This window comes from Perna viridis, chromosome 13, assembly GCF_037379345.1.
Source record: "Perna viridis isolate PV_CMFRI_1.1 ecotype Kerala chromosome 13, ASM3737934v1, whole genome shotgun sequence".
Classification (NCBI taxonomy): domain Eukaryota; kingdom Metazoa; phylum Mollusca; class Bivalvia; order Mytilida; family Mytilidae; genus Perna; species Perna viridis.
In genome coordinates, this window is record NC_142457.1 from 26,727,279 (window position 1) to 26,753,365 (window position 26,087).

The following is a 26,087-nucleotide window of genomic DNA, read 5'->3' on the forward strand; positions in this document are numbered from 1 at the left end:
CGATCTGTCAATCCATCAAACAGTCGGTGTATCCGTCTGTCCGAAATGTGTTGTTAACTTCTGCTACATGTAGATTACTATGCTATAAAGATATTGTAAGAAATTAGTTTTCGGACAAATATTTTTTTCTGTCTGTCCGTCTGTTTGTTATGGGACCATTTAGTCCTATTTTGTTATTGTTTCCATACATGTAACTATCTTTTTTTAAGTATCCAACCTTTCTTTATCCAAAACATTAAATTATGTTATATACTGAATTGCTTTTTTTTATTTCCCCTACATTTACTGGTACTCTATGCTGATGATCCTGAATTCCACACCTTCCATGATTGTATCAAAATCTGAAAAAATTCAGCTTAGAATAAACATATAGGGAAGCAAATCGTAGTTGATAACTCTGTATACAACAAGGGATTTGTAATGTTTGTCAGTATAGCAAGAAACGATAAATAGTAATGTATTAACACAAAATCAATCAAGGAAAACAAACTAACAAACAAAAACTAATAATTAAAATATAAGCTACATGTTAGCTAAGGAAATACTCATTTTGTCTGATTCTCACAAATGTTTACACTTAAGAGTTGACTCACTGTATCATGCTCACTTTGAGTGCGATATTAGCCTACTTACACTTATGACTTTATAGTTGGTTGCCACCGATTCTTAACAAATCTCGCGACCCATAGTATATGACGTTTAGTTTACTCAGATTCCGAATAATGTATGCCTATATGCAGTAAAACAAGAAATTTCGCATGTATGTTCAATTGATCAAACTTAAATGTTCTAAAATGCATTAAATATCTGCCATTGAATGTAAAATCTTAATTCCAACCATAGTTACCGTACTAGTTAATGAATCCAGTTTATGAATGACGTGACAATAACATTTAAGGTGCAACAAAAATTATTTTCTTATGATTTCCTAATGATTATGATTTTAATCGAGCCACATATTATTATATGAATATGTGGCAGTTTTTGCTATGTACAAATTAAAACTGAAAACAATTATTCATCGTAAGACATATGCTAGAGTTATGCATCATGATGTCGGAACATCATGTGCTAGAGTTATGCATCATGATGTCAGAACATCATGTGCTAGAGTTATAACGTTCTAAGTAACTAAAGCCTGGTACATTTGTTTCCAGAACAACTTTTTATATGAATTATTTTTACTACAACGACTTTCTCCGTCGAGATCTAGACAGGTAACATTGTTCCATATCCTCATCAAAGAAACAGACATTCGTCATGGGGAGAGTTTGTCCAGCAGAATAACAACCAACATAATCTCTATTTTCTTGAAACATTTCATCCTGGCCATCTCAACTTCGAATTCAAGAAAAACATGACTTATCACGATTATTGTTTTTTCTGCTCTCTGATATTGCATCCATTATATTGTCCATTATAAGTTTATAAACGGCGAAATCTCTGTCATGAAGACATACTTTTAAATTGTTTTCGACTTCCAGAAAATTTACCAGGGCACCACATTTACATTCTGGTCTGTTTGGCAATATGCAATAAATGCATCGGATATAAATGCATTACATTCCCCTACCATTGCTGTACAATGACGTTTCTTCTGACCTATACGCAGATAACAAAATTGAATTGTAATTCTATATTTGTATGCTATTGTTGTTGCACTAAAAATAGAGATAAATATGACTCCAAATACTCCAGTAGTGTCACCAATCAAGCCAACACTTATAATGTATTTCTGCAAACAAATCATGTCAAATTTGAAAAATTACGAATCATGTTTAGATCAAGGCTACTGCAGTTAAAATCCGAAATGATAAGTGTTTTCAAAGAAGGTAGGCCATGATAATTTTTAAACCTGATTCCAGCTACATTTACATATTCTACTTTGTTACCATTCGTGAATATTATATTCGTTAAACCATTATTTCTTCCACCAAAATATGACACGTCTATGTGTTGCAGTTTGATTAGTAAGTTGAACACAAACGTAGTATCCTCACCTAAAACAAATTCACACCAATGTTTTCTCAATCTTGCTGTTGACCAAACGATTCGTTTTGTCCGTATGGCTGCTTGATTTGACAAGTCGAGCCATCCTCAAATTGGAGGTGCTTACTCAAAAAGTAAGCTTTTTTCACCAGCTATTGCATTTTATTTTAATGTGTTTTTGCTCTAAACAATTATTGTGTTTCGTCGAAATTTTTGCCCTCGATTCGATATTACTTATTTGATTTCGTGTTAAATCAACTTCTCTAACACACACAATCCTAAGCATAGAGAATGTGGAAGAAGTCAAAACATCAGTATGTCCTGTGAAAGGAAATTTGCTGCAAAATTAATCGATGTTATGTTTTTATCTACAAATGGAACCAACACATTTAACAGCTTCGATACACGTATACTAATATTCCAATTAACGTTAATGATGGAGATGGTTTGAAAATTGTGGTTGGCAATGGGGAAACAACCCAATTATCGCTTAGGTTTAAATCCTCAAGTATAGTCTATAGAATGCACTTGATCCTATTACCGATATCTTTGAAGAGTACAGTTGGAGATGTCGAATGTTGCTGAGGTTCCTAAATGAAAAGTTGCGAAGAATCTAAAATTTATTCCCAGATAGTTCAAGATGTGTAGTGTCGTTCGAAATTTGGTACATTTTCGAAATCTGCGTTTCTGCAATCTGTGAAGACGTAATTTCCGATTCTTGTCGTGTTACATTTATGCGTAAGCACATTAACACACGAATGGAGGAGCAGCAACACATATATCAATAATAACATAACTAAATGAAAGTGAATATTTTTTTTCAAAAGAAAATAATATTTACACTACTAAATCTCTACTGAATATTTCTCAATCTACTGCATGCACATGTTGTAGTACCTTGATCAACTATCCAAATCAAACATACATTGTTACGTTGCTTAAAATGTCTTTAATGTGTATGAACGTATTTTTATAAACAATTCAAATCAGATACAGGCTCACACAAGAATCAGGTAGAGGATGATAAGTCCATGTTTTGCCAGTTTTCTCAACTGTATAAATGCAACAAGGCAGCTTCATTTTAGACTTGAAAACGAATTAAGTTACAGGAACGAGAGAAACAAATAATTGACATACCGTGATCTGTAGTAAAAGGATTAGGAGAATGTATTCTTCACTGGTATTTATCGTGATCATTTGAAGTATTATAACTATTAGCTTCCCAATCATCAATACAACTTTCAATGCTATTTTATCAGTACGATGTTTTTTTCCAAAAGATCTTAGATGGCTTAAAAATGATAAAAAATAAATAATCATCGACTTCTTCTAAGTTCCTTAGACTTTTCAGGCAATACCAACATGTCAGTCTTCATTACTAAACATAACAGTCAAGTGATACTTGAAAAAAAAATGATTTCCCTGTATTAGGCTTAATGAGAAATTCACAAAATTCGTTCCAAGTTTCTGCGTGCACAAAATATTGCATGTATTATAATGGTCTGTGTTACAGAAACAGACCAATACATCGTTCCGTTGTCGTTTCGAATTTATAGAGCATATCATAAAAAAAACACTAAAACGGGCTTATTTACATTGCAGTGTAAATGCAAAACCGCTTTTGACATTTTTGCGGCCTTAAACGTGTCTTGTGGTCACGTTGTTTTTTTTTTCAAGAATGCTAAACTTGAATTGAATTGACTTCTATCTTTTTATTAGAGAAGGATCTTTATCGGAAATGGAAATCGGTAAATGGGGACATGTGCATCGGAAGACCGTAAATAGGAATACGTACATCAGGGACAGTGTATATTTATCATATATCTTTCAGGGGGATCAGTGTACACAAACCAGGGTACCTTGCATAGGAAACGGAGAACAGTGTAATGTTAATAAAGAACGGGATTACATCGTGCATGCAATGTGGATTATCAGAAACATGAAAAGTCTGGGAGGAAGCCGACCACTACATACCATGAAATTTAACAGGCCATAAAAACAAACACTAAGCTATCTACAAATGCTGATAGAACTAAGATTATGATATTAGAATTTGGCCCAAATCTGACGTTTTCCCGTTTTCCTCCTACGAGTACTTCAAAACATTTATTTTCAGCGAGGTGAAATTCAAGCGGAACACATAAAATCTAGGTCAACACTTGTGTAACTATTTTCATTAGTCTGTACTGGTCAGAGAGTATACCATTTTCAAAACAGAAGAGTTATTTGACTTTTTGGGAGAAAGTGCGGGGTTTGAATTACCGAATTTATCTCACAATGTGAATTACTGATTTTTATGCACTGAAAATATTTAATAAATCACTGCTAACTACATAATGAAATTTCTTATCAACTGTATTATTACAACATCTTTGACATAGCTTTCAAATATTTAGATCTTCCATGTGTACCCACTGGCATCAGTTGATTCCGTTTATTACAAAACCGTCCTTATCGAAAAAAGGTTGATACTCAACCCCACTAAAACTAACACATTAAAGGGAAAAAGTATTTGTGACGTCTTTTGACATAAGCACCACTTCATTTCCTTGTTTAAGGGAGAAAAAAACCTATTACACAGAATATTCCTTTGAATAATCTTGCAAAATCATACAGACATATCAGACAATTACTTTTCCCAATGAAGCAACAATATTTTTCATGATTTGATTTTTACATAACACTGTGTATGGTAAAAAATACAATGATTAATTTTAAAAAGCCTGTAGAGTTTAAGTGAAGATAAAAGAAGCTACAGTGTTTATTCCTTTCTCAATTCTTTGAGTTCTGTTTGCTGTTTATCTTCTTCGACAGGAATGGACGGTTCATAACACATATTTATAAATCCTTGTCCCGATGCTCGTGGATTATTAGTGTTAAGTGTCTCTAATCTTCTACCATTACTAACTCCTCTATTAAAATATCATTTAATAATTATTTTGACAAGGAATCAATGCTTTAAAACATAACTTCGAAATATTCAGAGAAAATATATTGTGACATTAAAAACAAAAACAAAGTCTCATCATTGTTGAACTCGTATCAGGTAAAATATCATAAAATTTAGTTTTTAAGGAGTATTTTCTTTCTGTGCAACAAGAGGTATAAATTTATGATGGGTTAATATTTTGAAGCAAACATACTGTACGCGTATCAAGTAATAGCTTTTGTAAGAATCATGCGCATTCTGTAACATGTAATATACCTCCAAAAAGGCTACACATTTGTATTATTATTATAAAGTTGCATTATAGGTCTTTATAATGAAATGCATAATTATTCATTCCAATCTGATTCTCTTAGGAGATAATCCACATTGAAAACTCAAAAGTTCTATCGTATTATAATGTCAATTACAGAGTTATCTCCCTTAATTTAGAATTTTACAGTACATATTATAAGAAATTGATATCCAAGGAACAAGTATTATATGAAAAGCCACATGTAAATTTTTGTTAAGCAAAACGTGTTTAATAAAATAACAGATTAAAAATACTTAGATTTACAACCATGAATCACATTTAGCATGACTCGTATCCTTAATTTCAGCGATTTCAAAACTATAAGCATCAGATAGAATTTGAAAAAAAATATTTCGCTGGTTCTGTTAATTGCTTTTTTCCAGAAATTAAAAAAAATGTTAATCAGGGCTTTTCAAATAGAGTAAATCATAGAAATTATCAAACGATTATATCAACTGCATTTATTTACTCATTCAAAACAACTAGATCACACTTACTGCTTGTGGATTTGCACTCTTCTACCTATAAACAAAATATAAATAACAATAATATTCTGATAGTTTTACCCATTAAGTCATGTTACACGTCTAAAATGCATTTTGGACTTATTTTGAATCTGAACAAAAAATGTTTCAGAGCACAGACAATAGGACCTATCGGGAAATTGAACTAAATTAAAAACAAAAACAAAAACAAACAAACACCTACACCCTTGTAATTTTGTTTTTTTTTTTACTTGTAAAACCTAAAACATAAAAAGAACATACCCAGAATACCAATGTTATACCATTATGATGATCCTTGACCAAACGTTTTATATGCCCGGCGAATATCTGAATATATGCCGAAATTAAATGGAATTGTGTTAAAAAATAAGAAAATTATCTATGTCAAAGTTAGTTCAATTTTGGGCAAAAATACCTGACGTTTATTTCGCTACATGGTCAACGTGGGCAATTAATGTTACGTTGTGTCCATGAATATTTCCGATTTGATTTATTTTTTTATTTAAGTGGTCGTCTTCATGAACGCGTGGACCGTTACAGTACCTGAACCGATCATTGCAACAAAAATGCGATCGGTCATCGGTTACCGATCAGATTCCGATGAGACCATTTAACCGGTGATCCCATCAATCAATGTATTGCATGCTTTTCGTTGTTTTCTTTGTCAATCTTACACATATTTAAAAAATGCAATAATTTAAATATCAATTTATGCTTTTATTTCACATTGCTTTTATTTTAAACAGACCATCCGTTATTTTACATAACACAACTGCCCTCAGATCAGTCACCGGTCATTGGTTATCGGTTCGTCAGTAATCAATCAGTCAGTAGTCATCGATCCGTCAAATCGTTGCACAGGCCGGTTCAAGGACTGTACGATGTATACATCTGCACCATGAAGATTGATTTGGTGAACCTGTCATAGTTTCCCTATCCTTTTTCGTCTACTCCGGACTTAATTTTTATGAGCAACTCGGCAAGTGTTTGTAGAAAAGCAGAGGATGATTACCATACCAGTATGCCTTGTCCAAGCTCCCGGTTGTTAGGGAAGTCCGTGTTGCTCATTTTCTTTCGTTACTTTGTATGTATTCTTTTTGGTTAATTTATGTTCTTTGTTTTGTTTGTCTGTTTCCCATGTCTGGTCTTTGTTCCTAAACTTCATCCTTGAACTTGTGCTAGAATCTTAGTTTCCTTAATTACTCTTTCAAGGCACACAAAATATAGACAGATAAAGAAAATCTGATGAAGGCAAATAAATGTGAGTAATCCAACGCATGATGTGGATTAAGACAAGACGAAAACACTTTTCCTTACAAGTGTCTGGTTCTTGCCTTTTTTATTTTTCTTTAAACCGACTTTCAAGTCGTGGTTTAGTTTGATTTTATTTGAACAAAATGGAATGTTGTATGGACGTTTGTTCGTATTCAAATAATGTGTGTAGATTAATTATATTTTGAGCCTAAACATACCAAACATTAGCCCACGTTCTATCTTTGTTTTATATAATGAAAACAGTTAAAAATTCAAAATGATCCATTTAAGAAGGTAGACCTAGGGCAAGGGAAACAATTCTTGAAATCAGTGATATGTTTGTATCATATTCAATTTCACCATACCATGCCAAGCTTTCAATTGAAACAGAATGAAATCAATCCAAGTTACTTTGATGCTTACAGGAGATTCATGTAAAATGCTAAATACAAACGTTCCAGTGATTTTTAAGAGTTGTATCCCTTACCATAGTTCTAACTCCTTATGCATATCACTTTTTGAAGAATGTGTTTGCCAAGAAGGAAAACTTGAACATTATAAAGTCAGGAAACCTTTTTTATATAACAACGAAAATTCTGATGTTGCCATCCTAATGTAAACGAACCAACCAAAAGCAAACGCGGGCCAAACGACGTGGGCTGTCTGGGTATTATGTGATGCATTCACGACATTTACGTAATACATAGTATGGGAAGGTTGATTCATAGCCATAAAGCTAGTGTTTGAAGAATACGTACCTTGTATATACCTGCAGACTAAAAATCCAATGATAAAGATGATTGCCACCAGGAAGATGAATCCTGCTGCCGCGAATACTAACACTGTAGGTAATAAAGCTTTGACTATTTCTATATCAGATTGAGAATCCGATTCTAAAAAAGAACAAAGCAAAAAGACAAGCAATACTATTATTCCCACCATTAAAACTTGAAACCTTAAATACAAATTCCTACATGTAACGATGTTCAACATTTTGATCGATCTTGTTTTTATTTGAAATTGTTGAAGTGAAACAAGAATAAAACAGCCTTTCCCTAAACAAGTAGTGTACGTTTCTATGCATCGCTGACTTAAAATTATTAATTCTGTTTTCGTGCATTTTAGAAGTTAGAAATTCTTCATCTCCTTTTTGAACCACCGCAGGTAAAACCGTTATAACGGATATGAATTTTAACAGTGTTTGACACGATTGTGTTGCCCTGACCCGCAAATTCAATCCCTCTTTTCAACGGGTCATAGTTTTCCTTTCCTCGTTTGTCTACCCCGGATTTGACTTTTTATGAGCAACTCGGCGGGTGTTTCTAGAAAAGCAGAGGACGCTTACCCTACCGGTACACCTGGTCCATGCTCCCAGTTTTTAGTGGAGCCCGAGTTACTCATTTGGCTTTGTTACTTTGTATGTATGATTTTAGTTACTTTATGTTCTTTGTTGTGTATGTCTGTCTTCCATGTCTGGTCTTTGTCCCTGGATTGCATTCCTTTGATGACCGCTATAACCTTGGTACCCTTCATTACTCTTTCAGCATTACTTCAGCAATGCTTATATAATACAGCATAAATTGATATTGTGACATAACTTAAAAATCTAACCCGCCACCGAGCAATGGGATTCCTGACAGTTTTTTATATCAGTGGAGTTCCCGGTACAATACATTCCATTACATGTAGGAGCAGGGTTGTCACAGGATCTTTGTCTTGTTTTATATCCTAAGCCACATGACACACTACACCTGTTCCAATCAGACCACAGACTCCAATTACCATTTACTGAAAAATATCGAAAGTTGTTCAAAACATTATAATTTTTAATTAGTAGAAAAATGCGTTTTATTTGTGCTCACTTTTATCAATTAAAGTAATGCAATTCTGGTTAGAATAATTGATGTCAACGTGCACTTGACAAAATAACTTCTTGTTGTTGTAGAAAAATACACTTGTTTGATCTGTCGCTTGGTCAAAACGGTATTCTGTCGTTCTTATCACTATTTTAGGGAAGGTCAAAAGTTTACAAAATGCAATGTTATTATAGAATAAAATACATTTTTTTTGCATTTGTATTTGCGTTTCCATTTGCGGTGAGGTGAAAATATGAAAGAAGGAATAGTATATAGATAAGGCAAATAAAACTAAAGTCTAGAGTTAGCGATGAATAAAAATGTCTGACAAACGGAAATCGATGCGTCAAAAACTGAACAAAAATGTGTACACACAGTTGAGAGTCAATCACGATAGAGGGAAGACCCCATATACTTGCAAAAAAATGTGTAAGTGATGTTAAGTTGCCAAAAGGTGTCAATGTAAAGTCAAAACATGTCAAACAGTTTATAATTTATAAGTTAGATAATTAGTGTTTTTGTAATAAGAATCATTCCACAAACTTAAAACATTTTTCTTGCTTATATTGTACGTATATTTCTTTTTTCTTTTGATCATTATTAAGCCCAGTGACAAAAAAGAGATCTACAAATGTCAATACACCGTCTTCTTTTACCTTATCGAGTTTTTACACTTATAATCAATATGACATTCTGTGTAACATTCTGTGTGACATTAATTCATTACTGTGTCAATAATTCATTACTGTGTCAATAATTCATTACTGTGTCAATAACTTTGAATCACAGATTGCCTGTATAACAAAATGTTAATAAGATCGCCCTGTTTTCAGAACGGCGTTAACGATATAATATATCAAAAATCAAAATATGTAATCGAAGTTGACCTAACAAGTTACTATTAAATTATAAATCAAATTTAGTCTTAGCCATCAATGAATCCCTTTGTCAATAACCTCAAAAGGTGATGTTTCTGTCTTTATATATGAAATGATGGTTTGATTATAATTCAAAACATGTTATAATGTTGTTTTTGTTTTTTAAACAAGAACTGAATTTCTTTTTTAAAGGTAGGGAGGGGATCTCAGTACGAATTTTTACTAAATAATGTCATATATAGCGCTGATCATTAGAATTATTACCGTTATAAGTTTTGAGAATGATTGCATGACTGAAAGATCAATCAACAAACTCCCCAGCTTTTATAACGAATGCCTTAAAATGATAATCTGGCTGTCAATTGTTTGTTTGTTTATTGGGGTTTAACGTCAGAGCAGCAATATTTCAGCTATATTCAGACGATCTGGCTGTCAAAACAACTACTGTAAAATTGCATGAGAGAACATACTCCTCAGACATACACAGAATACCTAAAAATATCGATGGCGATAAATTATATACACCAGTATTTTGTATTCTGTCTTACACGCCTTTAAATCTAAACACAATCTGGTATCGACTTAAACATACTGAAATATTTGAACAAAGTCCCGTTAAGACTGTGTTAGCTATTCAGATCAATTTCAGTCCAAATGTATATACCATATTAGTTTCTAGTTTTTTTGTTCATCACATGTAAGACGTGTCCAGCCTTGTCAAAACGAACAAGATCGGTGACTCAATATAGGTTTAGATCGGTTTAGACATTTAAGGATCAAATATTATTGCATGACATTTTTGTTGTAAGATACTTTCAGATCGTGACAAGTCTTGTGAAGACTGAAAAATTGAATAGTAGTTACTTCCCTTATACTACACTGAAGTTAAAATCGGGTGTCAACACATTCATAACCATATCTTAATCATTGTTATTAATGCAGTAAATGGATCTCATTTGCATTTTACTACAAGGTGCTATATTTCGAAAAGGAGAATGGGGGTGATTTTGGGAACTGTGACTTGAGCCTAGTAAGAATAAGGCACCAAAAAAGGAACCAGAAACAAGTATTTCTTGCTGATTCTTGGAAGATTACTTGAAAACAACAATAACGAGAATGGGGATGGCGAATGTATCAAAGAGACAACAAAACCATCGGAATGAACTTATCAGCTCAAGGTCATATTTATAGAATGCTTTGAAATTGTACCACAAGTTGCCATATCCTACCAGGAAGTTTTGAACTGATTTTCCTGGTTTTGACTGGAAACCTTTAGGAATAACGGTCAAAAAGAGACCAATTCCTTTCTGGTTGAATTTTAATCTTGTGTAAAATATATAACTATACTCGAGATTCAAAGCTGTTTTAAGTATGATGACGTGTTCATGCGCGTCCCAACTGGTTGACATCTGAAGTCGTGTCAAGCTGTACTCTGCAAAGCATTTTATTGCTGTATATTACAGAATCAGAAAGATATCTTATTTTAAATTGAACCCTAGTTAGTGTAATTTTAATTTGGAGGAGCTTTATAATGCTCATGCAAGGCTAAAGAGGATATACGAAAGGATACCCAAGACAAAAACATGTAAAAGGTCAGTGCCATATAAAGTTTTCTTGCAAAATTGTATACAATATACTATGTCTGATGAAATATAACCAAACACTAGAAAAAAGTAAAATAGAAGAGATTGTTTTAGTATACATATGTATATACATGTAAATGCAATTGAGACAAAATAATTATTTATATTTTTGATTACTCAGTTGCTTAATTCAACTAGAACCATTCAGTATTTCTTGTTACACAAAACGCGTGTATGCATTAAATCGAAGAATCTACAATGATTAAGTCTTATCCAATTCAAATGCAATCGTACATACAGATTGAACTTGTTGATTTTTTAACAATGCTTTTTTTAGCTCACTCTCCAACATGCTTTTCAATCTTATTACACTTTAAATATTCCACTACAGCTCCCTCTTAAACATCTTCAAATAATCTTGATGAAATTTTCCCCATTATATTTGGATTAATGCGTCCAATGGGAGATAATCAAACTCAGTTAGTATTATCATTTGTTTTAGAACCAGCCACTTGCTTATCTTTATGCAAACTTGGTAGCTAACCATAGCAGGTATGTTACACAAAGTGTGAAGATTATAATTTATTCTGAAACAGTACTTTAGTTCAGTTCAACACATGCATAACGTTAAATAAACAAACGTTGTATTTTGGGTATTAGTGATTATTTCTTAAGTTTTAACAATACACATTTGAAATTCTGGACATGTACATGTACTATGTATTTTTTAAACCATACAAATTAAACACTATGACGTGTCTTAATTTCAAAACAAAAATACTGCATTTAACACTATATTCAACAGTGGAAACATATATATTTACTATTTTATATAGATAAGAAATAATGCAAGTATCATGGGTTGAAGCTGATAAAAATTAAAGATAAAAGAAGATACATCAAGCTGATTACGATCCGGAATTAAGACTGTCGTTAGCATTTTTATAATTTTCTTATATATATTATGACAAAAGTACATTTGAAATTCATATTCCTAGATACATGTAGTACTGATATAGACTAAGTGTCGTTGAAAATCATTTTTCTATTTGATGTTTTATTGAGAAGTTTTTTAGTATTTTTTATATGAGAAATTAAAGATTGGAATTATCAAAACAGTATAAGTCCTTAGCGCAGGGACTCACGAATTGGGATTGATTTTACATACGATGGGGCCATGACTTTTTGTAAGTTTAAAATAGTCTGGAGCAGGCATTTCAGTTAGGGAATTTGTTTTGAACATTAATGGGACGCTTGTGTGTCATGTGTAGATGTACAGGAAGGAATATAATTACTTTTAGTGGACTCAAAGGGAAGATAATCTAAGTCAAGGATTTACATTGTAATACCTCGTGAGCTCAATTGGTCTTAAACCGCTCAAGTGATTTTGATGAAACTATAATAGGAATATTAATGTTAAGTATCAAGGTAGTTGTGTATAAAGGAATATATAATTCCTATCAGAGGTCTCCAATAGGAGATAATCCAATTCAAGGGGTTTTTCTCGTTAAAACCTTGTAAATGCCACTCTCCCTAAACCTCGAAAATTTATTGGAAGGTTGGGTATCATACGTGGATGTACGTAAAGGAATATAATTACTGATAGAGAACTCCTTGTGTTCATTGAAGACCAATGAGTTAAATTGACCAGACATTTTCGTCCCGATGGGGTTGTTATCTCTTTGACATATTCACTATACCCATAATTGGTAATACAAAACCCTGACCACGGAAAACTTGTTAAGAAAATTTTACCGGGACTCAACACTTTAATATAGTATATATGTATGTCTAAATTAGAACTATACGATCAAATCAATTTCTTGGTCCCAGCTCAAAACATGTATATGTAACATGCCACAAATAATTTCTGTTAGCCTATATTTTCGAGTATGACTTTGTATTCAAATATCGACGAAGAGTAATACGTTGCAACTCAGATAATTATTAATATCAAATATTGAATAATAATTCATACGCTTCTAAAAGCAGTACTGACGTGTGTGCATTTAACGGGAAGATGTGTCGAATATCTTTGGATCACAGGTAAATATTTTTTTTTCAATCCATCACGTGAATTTATACAAAACAGTTTAAGAGAATAAATGTTTGCCTTGAATTACGAACATACATTAAGTGACAAAGCAAATCTGGTTTCTCTGACTCATTTTGTAAATGGAAATTATTTCGTTTAACATTTGCCTACGTATGGTTAGATCGAAAGAATAACATTTTGACTAACGGATTGGGGTACCCCAGTATAATTATTGAAATCCCAAAATTGTTTTTATGCATCTTCACGAGGCGTTTTGAATTTTTCTGATTAGTAACGTACTATTAACTCTATTTTTGTTATCTTATATAATGTTAATACTGTTGTATTGTTTTAAAACAATATTTAAATAGTGTATGTTGACCTGAGATAAAGGAGACAACTCTTGGTTGATTAGAGTTAAAATTCTATTCAAATTTCTTTAGTTGAACAGATCGGGACACCTCCTAACATACCTTCTATAGTACAAATGACACCCACATCGTCATCATTTTCGCAATCGGGACCATCCCTTCCCCATTGAGTGTGTTTGCACGCCATGAATGAGTTCTCTGTACCATCGCAGCCTACTTTCTCTAACCAGATTGGACCAGACCCACCACCTGCTACGTATATCGAGGCGCCACTGTTACTAACAATTTAGAAAAAAAATGGTAACATGTCAGCACACAATAAATTCTCAGTTTAAAACAATAAAATGAAAGAATATCTTGCCTTCTTTTACATGTTTCTAGTAATGAATAACAAACATTGCCTTGTTTTATCATGTTCTTTCATAATGAACAGAGACTATGTTTTGAATTTGGGCATATTACTTTACTTTTGTCACTCACGTTGTTGGTCATTAAGTAATTTCTGATTTTCGATTATTAAATATTTGTTTAGCACTAAATGATTAGTAAATGAAAAAAACGTAATGTATAATATAAAAAAACCAATGAATTAATAATGACTTCCATGTTGGAGGAATTTTGCCTATTTTTCGCCTCTTAAGGAGGTAGACCGAAGGTAAGAGACACAACTCTTATAAATCATTGGAACGTTTGTATTCAGCATTTTACATCAATTTCATGTAAGCAACAAAGTAACTTGGATTGATTTTAATTCTGTTTCTAATGAAAGCTTGAAAGACTTTAGTGAAATTGAATAAGATACAAACCGGAATTACGTCCCTTAGCCTAAGTCTACCTCCTTAAATTATCGGAGAAATAGTTTTTCCTACAATGCTGTCGGATATTGCAAGATATGTATACCACAAGAACTACGGAATACTTTCCTTTTCTAACCTTTCTAAACAAGAAAAATAATGTATAACATTGGATTAAATACTTTTTTATCCTACATGTATCGATAAGAAAAATCAAATCATTCACTCACAAATCAAATACAAGTCCAAAGTGTCGTTATCTTTACATAACCTATCATAAGTGTACTACTGTGAAAATGTCTTCATTCGTAAGGTAATCTCACTTTATCTTCTTTGTTGTGTTTGTCTGTTTAACCTGTCTGGCCTTTGTCCCTGAATTACATTCTTTTGATTTCCGCTAAAATCATGGTCCCTTTTATTATTCTTTAGTAGATTGTTGTATTTGTGGATTAGACAATTGTATCATAAAAAAACGTATAAAACATTGTCTTTTCGTTGGGAACAAAATATCGTCGTATACCATACTCACGAACACTATGAAAATTGGAAACCCATGAACAATTATACTATTGCATTCTCAAATTACTTTACATTTTCCTTGTTAACTATATCATGTTCACTTTACGTGCAATAATTAGCCCAGTATAATCTACCTTCCAAAGAGCTGTCTACACACCACCGCTGCGTCCTTATGTGAAAAACCATAATGACACACTGTCCCCCACATACCATTCAGATATACTTCAAGCCTGCCTTTAACTTTACAGCCGTCAGATAATGTTTGGTCTGCTAATCTGGTTTCTCCTGAAATCAGAAGTACATTTACATGTTCACATTACACATGATATAAATATTACTGTAATGTAGCTGGGAAGATTCTTATAACCAAATTCACCATTGTAAATTTAGTTTTCAATTATTCGTAACTGTAGATAGGTTTGTTAACAGAAAACATTCAATTTTCTAAAATGCACTCAACTTTTATTCAACCTATCAATGAAGCTTATGTCACGTGATTTTTAAGACTCTTTTACCTTCTGTTCCATTAAAGCAACTGATGCTAACTCCAGTATCAGCCGGTTCTGAGCACTTATCATTTTCCCTACCAGAATGGTCGCAATCACTAAAGTTTGGTTCTGTTCCGTTACAAACAACATTGCTTAACCACAATGGACTACTGCGATACACCCATGCAGTATAGAAGGATGCATGCTCTGCTCTGAAAAAAAATATATATATACAACGTCTCAGAATGTGACGACTCTATTCTCTACACTGCTCCATCGGATCAAATTGATACAGGGAAGATAACGTAAACTTATAGAAGGGTCTGAAAAATTCCCAACGATGTTAGAACTGTCAAATTTGCGAAGCTAGCTGGCCGAGTGGTCTAGGGCGTTGTCTTAGTGCAGGCGGTGTTGCCATAGATGTCACAGCGGTACGAGTTCGAGTCCCGCGGAGGGAACGACAAAAATTTGCTTCGCAAATTTAACAGTTCTAACATTGTTGGGAATTTTTCAGACCCTTCTATATATATATATATATATATATATATATATATATATTGTGTATTCTTAAAATGACATTTAATTTGGCATGTGGCTCATTTCTAAACATACGAACAATAATGTATCATACAAACAGTAATAAACCAAATAAAGAAACTGCCATAAATATTTAAAAATTAAAAACAACACGAAAAAGACCAGAAAACAGATCACAACTAACTGATATTTCTTTTTTCAAAGTGACATAGCAATCGAAAGGAATATTTTAAGAAATGTATGATACATTTTTTATGCTGAAAATTACAATAATTCGGTTTATTTAGGATAGTAGATTTTCCACTCACGTCTGCAAAAAAAAACGAAACTAATATCCATTTATTTCCAGAAAATTCATACTATCATTCAATACTACGCTTCTTCCATTTTTTTTGTGATAAAAGTAGTTACGCATGTGTATTAAGTAGTCGAAAAGATATTTTTAAGAAAGGACGTCAGCAGTTACACCTCTTGAAACCTGTAACGTTCCCAATCCCATAAACACGAAGAACACGATACACGAAAGCGACCCGAAACACGTTGCATGAAGCGCAATGCATGAATAATCTTCTTCAAAGTATTCATCTTTCATATGGGTAAAGTTCAGAATGTACCTTACCAAAATATCTGATAATAAATTGTGGTAAACAGATTACGACTAGTTATCACAACATGTTGATTCCTTACATTGTGCATGTAGTTTAATGGTTATGATTATTGTTTTATTTTTGTTATAATATAATGCCCATTTTTATCATGCATCCTCCATGCGATATTGCCCTTTTTCCCAACCCAGTTGCCCAATTATCCATGTATCATTCCCAATTTATAATCACATAACAAGAGTAAAACTAAATATATATTATAACTTGATAAAGTTGGAATAATATACTCAATGTTTATGTAATAAAAAAATCTGAGACTTATGTGATACTATCCAATTGTTCAGAACGTGAAACGAAAGTAATATTAATTTATTTTTCAAGGATTGTTAAAAATATCAGAATATGTATCTGTAAAATAAACTATATTATAAAATTATGTAGTCATTCTCTGTGCTATATCATAATAGTAAAAAAAGAGAGCACATAACATTTGTTGTATGGAAAATGAGTATTTTTACTATTCAAGGTTCATTGCAAAAATATTTGTAATGGTCGCAAATATACAACTATAGCAATGTCAGGAAGCTAAAGTAAAATTTGCCATATTTATAGTTAATTCAGTCTTATGCAATACAGTTTAATTGCTCTGTATATTAAGGAAAAGTAATGCTCTAAGGAAAAGAATTCCATATTTATTGTATATAGATCATTGTATACACCTATTAACTTGTTTAAAGATAAAAATATCCAATTTTTATTACTATTTTGTAAAAATACTCTATTTTAAATTAGTTTAGCGATTCCAACTGATGCCCTACTGCCTTAATTGTTTAAAAAAAGAAAATATTACATCTTTGATAATATTGATGTGAACTTTAATCATTCATTGTTCTTTAGGAACATGTTTTCAAAGAAATGCCAATATTAAGATATTGTAATTTCTAAAGTTGGGGTAAAATATACCAAAGTTGTAGATAATAAAGTATTTAAGACTTATACGATACCGTCTAATTGTTCGAAATATGAAAGGAAAGGAATATTCATATTAAAAATGTCCATAGCTGTTGTATATAGACCATTGGTAACACTTTGTATTTAGTTTTAGGAAAATACTTTCACATATAATTGGTTGAATTTACTTATTTTGCAAATTAAACAGTGTACAATGATAGAATGTCTGATGACAATTATTTTGCATTCGTATAAATTCCTGAAAACAGTTTTTCCTTTTAATTGTACAAGAACACTGATGTTTGCATTTTAAACGAATTTACAACGGTAGTCTGTAAAATTTATTTATTCATATGAGCTATTTTTATCATACAATCAGATGACAGAACCGTTCCTCGAAGAATGTTGCACTGTAAAATGTAAACAGGGAGTTATAGCAGGTTGTTCAATGTACAAGATCGGACAACGACAAAAGCTGTAAGTAAGTCTCGTTCTAGTTTCAGTTTCCCGTCCGGAAATTTAGATGTAGAACGTATTGAAATCCGAAGCCGGTCTGCATTTTATTGTTCACTTTCGGGAAATGAAAATGCTGTATCACTATGCAAAATCTTCTATTTCTATGCTTTTCTTAACATTTTTATTCAGTAGAACTAGTTATATGTCATTTTGTATCAGTATATTTCTCATAAAGAGATATTTTGCTTTTAACATTGAACTCAATGATATGCTAATGACGAATCTGTATGCATTTGAATGGGAAATGATGACCCATTCTCATGACATCACGGAGTCACGTGACGAGATTTACATACCCTATTGTACTTAGGAACATTAACTCATTGTAAGAGTTTCTCTTGGCTTCGTCATTGTCGCAAAAACAAGTGGAATAAAAGATAATCAGAAGGACATTGCGTAATTATAGTTTTCTCTAACAACACTCTAATACAGTTTTCTTTTCAACCATTTTGTTTTTACTCCTAAATAAACTGCTCGTGGTACCACACATTTTTTTCGAGCGTTTTGTACTAAAACAAATATTTAATATCTCATGTTTTTATCCGCGTCCATTTCGTTTGTTATTTCAATATATGACTTACACTATCCCAAGTTGCCGGCATGCAACTTTAGCAGCTTCTTTGTCAAACCCTCTTTTACAAACTGTTCCCCAGACTCCATTGTACTTCATTTCAAGTCGACCGGAAACAGTGTTCGATGAAATTGTTTTTAAATCCGGAATTATCCGTAATTCAACTGTAAAATGGCATTTAAAAAAAATCATTTGTTAACCTCTAGAACCAATAACGCATACATGATAGATGTTTTATCTGTTCCGATGCACATGTTGCAGTTGGTACATTACAAGATCACATATGAAAATATACAGTTGTTTCTTGGGTGTGGACATAGTATTATGGATGTAAATATGTCCAACAAAACAATGAAATTTTAAGTAGTTTTGACTAAATGACGTAAAATTGTGGCACCATTATGATGTCATCACTATGAAATAATGCCACACAATATTAACTGTCAATATTTGTATATTTTACTATGTAATGAACAACATTTATGTTATTACAACAAAGTAGATATTTTAGGCCTTGTTCATGGCTTATTGCCACCACACCCTACGCATTTACTTTTTTCCTAATAGTGTTTATGGAAAGGGGCGACTATTTTATATCGGGTGAGAGATTTTAAAATTTCTACAGAATCAAAATATTTGATTTCAGCATGTTAAGAGTGCACATATCTTCCCACCTTCAAGATCAAAATATATATTTTCAAATAGGTCTGAGTAAAAGACAAGTCGTTTAAAAAAAAAATACAAACACCCCTAACAAAATAGAGTGGAGCTTCGCTTATAAGATCGAGACGGGTTACTTTATAATATATTTCACTAACTTTCTGACTTTTACAGAGGTTGACACTTAGTGAACACGAATGTGATTTTATACGGATATCATCAGTTTTATATGGACCCAGATCATTGTATGTATTAAAGCAAAATACGTTTCGATATACAGCGTACGATAGTCAAAATGTAGCGTACAGTCATTAATGATAGATAAGTAAGATGGAAGATTCTAGCGAAAATAAGAACAATATAATCAAAGATAAAGACAGGAATAAAGAAAGTAGACACAGGCAACAAAGAACATGCAATAAGAAAAAATAACATGGATTCACTGTTCATGATGACCAAAGAACTTCAGTAGTGATGACTTCAATCTTATTGAAACATAACTCTGTTCCAGAGCCCTTACTGTAAGACGTTTACTTGACCTATTCCTACACTCTTATGAAACTACTTTATAGCTAATCTGATCTAAAAGAAGGCACATCGTTGAACTAGATCCATTAATATAACGTATTATCCGTAAACAATCCTAGTTTCGGGGATTTGATACTTCGCATCAACCACAAAGAATATGAGATGACGGATACAACAGACACTCTGAAGTCAGGCTAATATCTTAACCTACACTTAACCTACTCCGTGCCCCCAGTTTTTAGTTGAGTTGCTCATTTTCTTTTATGTATTATTTTGGTTATTTTATGTTCTCTGTTGTAGTTGTCGTTCTTCCATGCCCCGAAATGCATTCTTTGGGTTTCCGCTAAAGTCCCTTGATTGCATTCTTGCAAAAGTCAGCATTGTTATACGAAAATTTTATACGCATACGCATACACCCATCAACAAGACCAAGGGAAAACAAACAGAGATTACCATTTAATAAAATTATTTCGTGTTTTTGAGAATTCCATAAGCGTATCAATAAGAGTCATCAGGGAACCAAAATTCTAGCGAAACGTTACATCGCTAGCCATTAAAACTTTGATATACAGAAAAAAAGTAACCACATAAACAAAATATCATGTAATGGAAAAAATTTCAAACAAAACTCTCTCTGTTGCTGATTATGATAAAATTCTATATTAAATTCAAATCCGAAACTGTGCGACTGTTAATAAACCAAATATTCGGAAAATCAAATTACTTTTCACACATTTCGAATACTGCCATTTCCGATTCCAACAGATGAAAATATTCTTACTTCAACAAACGTGATTGCTTCTCTCCCACCTAAAGCCAATAATTGGTCATATTTTAATTTTATTACCTTCTGTTCCATTAAAACAGCTTACGCCTACGTCTTCAATATCATCGTGTAAACCGTATCCGCATCTTCTCGTACCCCAGCGGGAATATGAGCATTCACTAAGATTTGATTCAGAACCATTACAAATCACTTTACTGTACCACATATGCCCATTTTTGATCTTTGGTGTGTAAAAAGAAGCATACTTTGTTCTGAAAAAAAACATATTTAGGGTAGAATTATCGTTGCATTAACGCCTTTGTTAATAAGCACGTAACTCAAATGAAGTTTATCTTTACTTATATCCAAGAGGGCTATGTGTCCAAATTTGTTTTTAACATGCCAAATATCTTTCCTATAATTAAATTTACTTTATAATTGTATTCATAGGCTTAATGGTAAAGTGCACCAACACAACGATGAACTTAAAATCAGGGGAACTACGAATGAAAATCAAATGATTGTTATCCTTAGATAAAGGGAAAAATATCCACAACAAAGAAAACGAAATAACCAAAAATAACACGTACAAAATAAAACGAAGTTAAATGAGCAACTCAGACTTCGCTAATAACTGGGACATGCACAAGATTAAACGGCATAGTAAGAGTCCTCTGCTTTTCTGAAAACAATATCCGATTTGCGAATAAAAAAGTGGTGTCCGAAGTAGACGACAAAACGAACAAAAACCTATGATTTGATGAACAAAGGAGCCTAGTCAAGTATATTTATATGAAAAGCGCTTGGCCCCTATCATGACATAACTATTGGCTGCAATTTCTAATAATGGTAATATATTGAGGTTAAAGCTTTATATACAATATAACCTGACCAACCAATACACTGAAAAATATTCCATTACCATATAAGGGAAACCTGTCTAAATCAAACATTATAAAAGTCTCTATAAACCTTACAAATTGCAACCTGTTTGAATCAAACAGTTAAAAAGTGCCGTTAAAAGTCCGGAATAAATATAAAAGCTAATTATATTGCTTTTTACTTAATAAATGTATTTTGAAATCTTTTAAACAAAGGACCTTCCTAAACGGATCCTGTTTTTACTTCTGGAAGGTTCCTTTGTTATTTAGCAACTTGAATAAATAACATGAGGATTTGAAAATAAAAAAATAAACATATTCATTGACTGCACTACTGGTTTTGTTCAAAATGTTTGAAGCATTTTATTATTATTCTTATTTTTGTTTAAGATCAAAAGAAGATTTGGAATTACGTGTTCCGTCTTTCATTTAATTTTGAAGGTGGTGTATGAGTGTATATAATTATGAAAACTTAGAGACTGTTATTCTGCTTTTAAAACTAATTATTGTCTAAGCGTACATACACTCGTTGAGACGTTTAGGTTTCATGCACGCACGATACCCAAATGCACGCTAAATGAACGCTCCTATCGTGCATTTAAACACACGAGAAAGGAACGCTCCAAGCGTGCTTTTAAACGCACGAAAAACGAATGCTCTTAAGGTGTGTTTAAAAGAACTATAGACGAACGCGCTTACTTTGAACGCACGATAGACGAACGATGAAAAATAATAATTTTGACAAGTAAAGAGGAAGAAAAAAGAACGTAAAATTAATGAAATTTTATCATGCATTTAAACGAACGCTCGTATCGTACGTTTAAACAAACGCTCCTATTGTGCGCTTAAACGGACGCTCCCGGCGTGCGTTAAAACAAATACTACTATCGTGCGTTTCTGGTGCGTTTAAACGAACGATGTGTAAACGCATGATCAATGTTACACAAACGCTAAAATGGGAAACGTGAACGTTTCAAGGAGTGTATAAGGATAAACATCGACATAAATAACAAAAGAAATAAAAAGTGCAATAATGTATATTTGAAAGATACATTTATTTCATTATTTAAAAAAAGAAGTGAAAAACAGAAGAATTTCACATAAATTATTTGAGACAGTATATTCACATAAATTGCAAGCGACCAATATTTACTATTTACAATATGTACTAATGTACATTATGTACATGTAAATGTTAATTTGTACTTATTTTTGTCATTTCCTGTTTTGTTGCTCAGACAAGAATAGGAAGAATATTTTTTTCTAAGGAGCAGAGAATTAACTTATCAGTAGTTTATTACTATTTTCTCCTAAGCACTGTGTGTGCATGAATAAATATAGATATAGAAAAAAATATTGAAACAGCTTCAAGTTCCATTGTACATGGGGTAATACAGATATTGCGAACGATGTAGATTAACAATTATAAACTTTCCGATAATTTAAATAGAAATCTACCTTGCTCCTAGCTGTCTGCAAACAACTTTTGCAACTGCAATCTTGAGGCGAACTCCACAAACTTTTCCCCAGAATCCAAATCGATAAACTTCTAACGTTCCATATATTGAGTCAGACGTCCTTGTCCTTGGGTGAAGCCGTACTATTTCTAAAACGTTATTATGTTTATACATAGGCGAACAGATAGCAATAAATGCTGTCAAAATATCAAACAAAAAGGATGAGGCTGTATAAGGCTCTGTAGCACCTACTAGATGAAATGAAATATTCTCTCTTTAATTTGTCCTCTTTTAAGTTAAACCGTTTGTTTTATCTTCAGTATTAACGAAATGAAAAAAAATACAAAAATAAATTAACCAAAAATATTTACAACAGAAATTAGCAAAAAATATATTTGTATTCAATAACAGATAATTGTTATAAGAACAATAACAAACAATACTTTTTCATCAGAACTCCCAAATAGTAGTAAATTGGTGTTAGAAATAAAGTATACTTTTTTGCTTTACCAAAAACTAAAATATGTTCATGTTTTTTTCTCTTTATGATTTATGGTGTTAATTTAGGTAACCGACGTTTTCCCTTTGTCTGTTTGTTTGTTTGTTGTTTATTTATAAGTACCTTCTGATCTGTTGTAACAGCTGATACCTGTATTATAATAGTCTGAACAGGTTTTGTGTCTCCAGCTTGAATGTCTACAAGCTCCGAGGTAATCTTCTGTACCATTACAACCCACATCATCCAGCCGCACTTGATATCGCCCACGAGCAAAAAATGGCACAATGTAACTTCCAGAATATACGAAACTGACAAATGCGGAATAAAATAAATAATAATGACTAAAAAATCAATGGTAGCCGGTCTAGATGCTGTATATCAATAATGACAAAACCATACTAAACAACTGAGTTGATATTAAAGATCTATCAGAGCAATATTTTGTGAGCCCTGTTTTTGTAACAATAATTTTCAAATAAGCTTTAAGGAGGTAGAACTAGGGTAGGGGACATAACAATTAAAATCATATTCAATTCACCAAAGCCTATCAAGCTTTCATTTGAATCTGAATGAAATCAATCCATGTTTCTTTGATGCTTACATAAAATTGAAGTAAATTTCTGAATACAAACGTTCCAATGATTTTCAAGAGTTATGTCCCTTACCCTAGGTCTACCTCCTTAAATCATGTTACTTAATGTTTGTCCTAACACACGCTTTCAATAGCTATTGTCCGAAATATTTTTGACAGAAATGTCCGGCGTTTGTAAAAATGGTGATGCATGTAAACTGTGAAATGTCGTTTTGTTGAACTCCGCTTTGGTTGTTTAATTTAATCTTGATTTTAATTCCCTACAATTCATTTCTGATGGTTTCTAAAAGTTTTGTTTCGATTTACTACATTTGTATTTTTTGACACATAAATTATTTGTAGCACTAATTATGTTATTCTTTTAAATATTTAGGCATCACACTGATGACTGTTTTGGTTATCTCTTTCTTGAAAAGAAGTCATTATTCAACTGTAATGCTATCAATCGCATCTACAAATTAAACTGAAATTACGTTTCAATGATGCTATTTTCCTAACTTCCTGATATTAAAGGTACAAACAGTGTATTGACAAATTTTCTTGCCAATGTACAGGTAACCCAGTTGATAATACAACCATTTACACCCCCGTCAGGAGCGTAATAGTTTCTCTCGTCATAGCAACTCACAACTATACAACAATACGAATATGTTGCGTAATGTTTTGTTTGTATGCTTTAAATTGACATTTTCAAACTGCATTCAGTTACAAGAACAAGCAAAATGTAAAATACTATCAAGACAAGTAATGAGTATGCTGATATGTTAGAATATATAAACAACAGCTGCAAATAACAGGAAAAAAAGGAAAAGCTGAAACAGGTGTATCGCTGTGTTACTTACTTTTCCCCTAGCTGTTTACACGCCACTGTTGCAATTTTATTGTTCATAAAGTGTGCACATACAGTTCTCCAATCTGTGTTGTGTAAAATCTCCAGTATGCCGTGTACAGTGTGAGAAGTCCTTGATATATCAGCTAAACGAATGGCCCCTAAAACATTTTACAACCTTATGTTGTTTTTGCTTCTTTGTCTGATTTTGTTAAATAAGGCAGAAGATTATTTAAGTAAGGGTACATGAAGTAAATTAGATAAAATATAATGTTTGTACTGTTTCCGTTCTACTTATAGATTGTACTCCTAAAGTAATAAATAAAATGAAACATTTAACCTAAACATGTCCATCATAGTCCTCAAATGCAATAAATGTGTGTACTGCAGTTGTCCCTGCTCACAGTACTGTATGTCACTACTTTTCATTAAAATATCAATAATCAAGTAGCAGTCTTTCTAAAAATCAGACAGAAGGTGATTCATGCATGTCAAAACCCACCGAATTCTGTTTTATTTCTCGTTCAGAAACGGTTACTGATCACATAACCAGTCTTAGTTTTTCATTTGGCTGTTGCCCTTTAGAGACACAATTTATATAGATTGTACATGAAATTAGCACTTTGCAGGAGTTATCGTTCTTGATCTGCATTGATTTGGTTGGTTTTAGTGGGAGATAAATGCACGATTTTCCGAGAAGTAGGGATATATATACGAAAAAGACTTATGTTTCCTAAAAATGTAGCATATGAAGATCGAAAAAAACATTGTTTATTCCGTCGGTTTTTCTGCACCATGAATCACCTGTACCATAGTCAGTGTCTGAATTTTAAATGGACTGGTACTTAAAACCGTCTTTGGATGCAGACATAAAAGGACAAAACTATATTTTGTTAATTATGTTTATAAATGTAACAACCACCCTGACCACAAACATGTAACTAGACACAATCAGAGCACAAACGTTTTTTTAATGTTCCTCAAATAGTTTTAGACAATAATACTAAACAAAAAACCCTGACACTAAGCGTACGACTTCAGTCAAAAATTAAAAAAAAACAAGAACAAGACCATAAGTGAGTAATGAAGTCCCGTTACGTACTCAAAAATAGACACGAAACTCCCGATCACAGGCGTAAAACATAAGTTCCTTTTATTATCTTCAAAAAGTACCATAACA

At 32.4% G+C, this 26,087-nt stretch overlaps 1 protein-coding gene and 1 long non-coding RNA gene across 2 annotated transcripts in view; one reads left to right on the forward strand and one right to left on the reverse strand.

Annotated features, from left to right (window-relative positions):
- Window positions 1-370: 370 nt before the first annotated feature.
- LOC148600139 (scavenger receptor cysteine-rich type 1 protein M130-like) overlaps window positions 371-26,087 on the reverse strand; it is a 51,214-nt gene continuing 25,497 nt past the window's right edge. Inside the window, exons 16-27 of the mRNA XM_088556979.1 lie at window positions 24,921-25,068; window positions 23,610-23,794; window positions 22,989-23,136; window positions 20,731-20,921; window positions 18,706-18,859; window positions 15,543-15,727; window positions 15,162-15,312; window positions 13,817-13,992; window positions 8,603-8,779; window positions 7,750-7,884; window positions 5,729-5,753; window positions 371-4,901 (exon numbers count right to left, since the gene is read on the reverse strand). Of these exons, the coding sequence (XP_088413105.1) occupies window positions 4,751-4,901; window positions 5,729-5,753; window positions 7,750-7,884; window positions 8,603-8,779; window positions 13,817-13,992; window positions 15,162-15,312; window positions 15,543-15,727; window positions 18,706-18,859; window positions 20,731-20,921; window positions 22,989-23,136; window positions 23,610-23,794; window positions 24,921-25,068 (1,826 nt within the window). The 3' untranslated portion in view covers window positions 371-4,750. The remainder of the gene's footprint in view (window positions 4,902-5,728; window positions 5,754-7,749; window positions 7,885-8,602; window positions 8,780-13,816; window positions 13,993-15,161; window positions 15,313-15,542; window positions 15,728-18,705; window positions 18,860-20,730; window positions 20,922-22,988; window positions 23,137-23,609; window positions 23,795-24,920; window positions 25,069-26,087) is intronic.
- On the forward strand, window positions 14,775-19,666 carry LOC148600140 (uncharacterized). The gene is made up of 3 exons (XR_015917578.1): window positions 14,775-14,821; window positions 17,988-18,089; window positions 19,530-19,666. It is a non-coding gene; the product is annotated as an uncharacterized LOC148600140 (long non-coding RNA).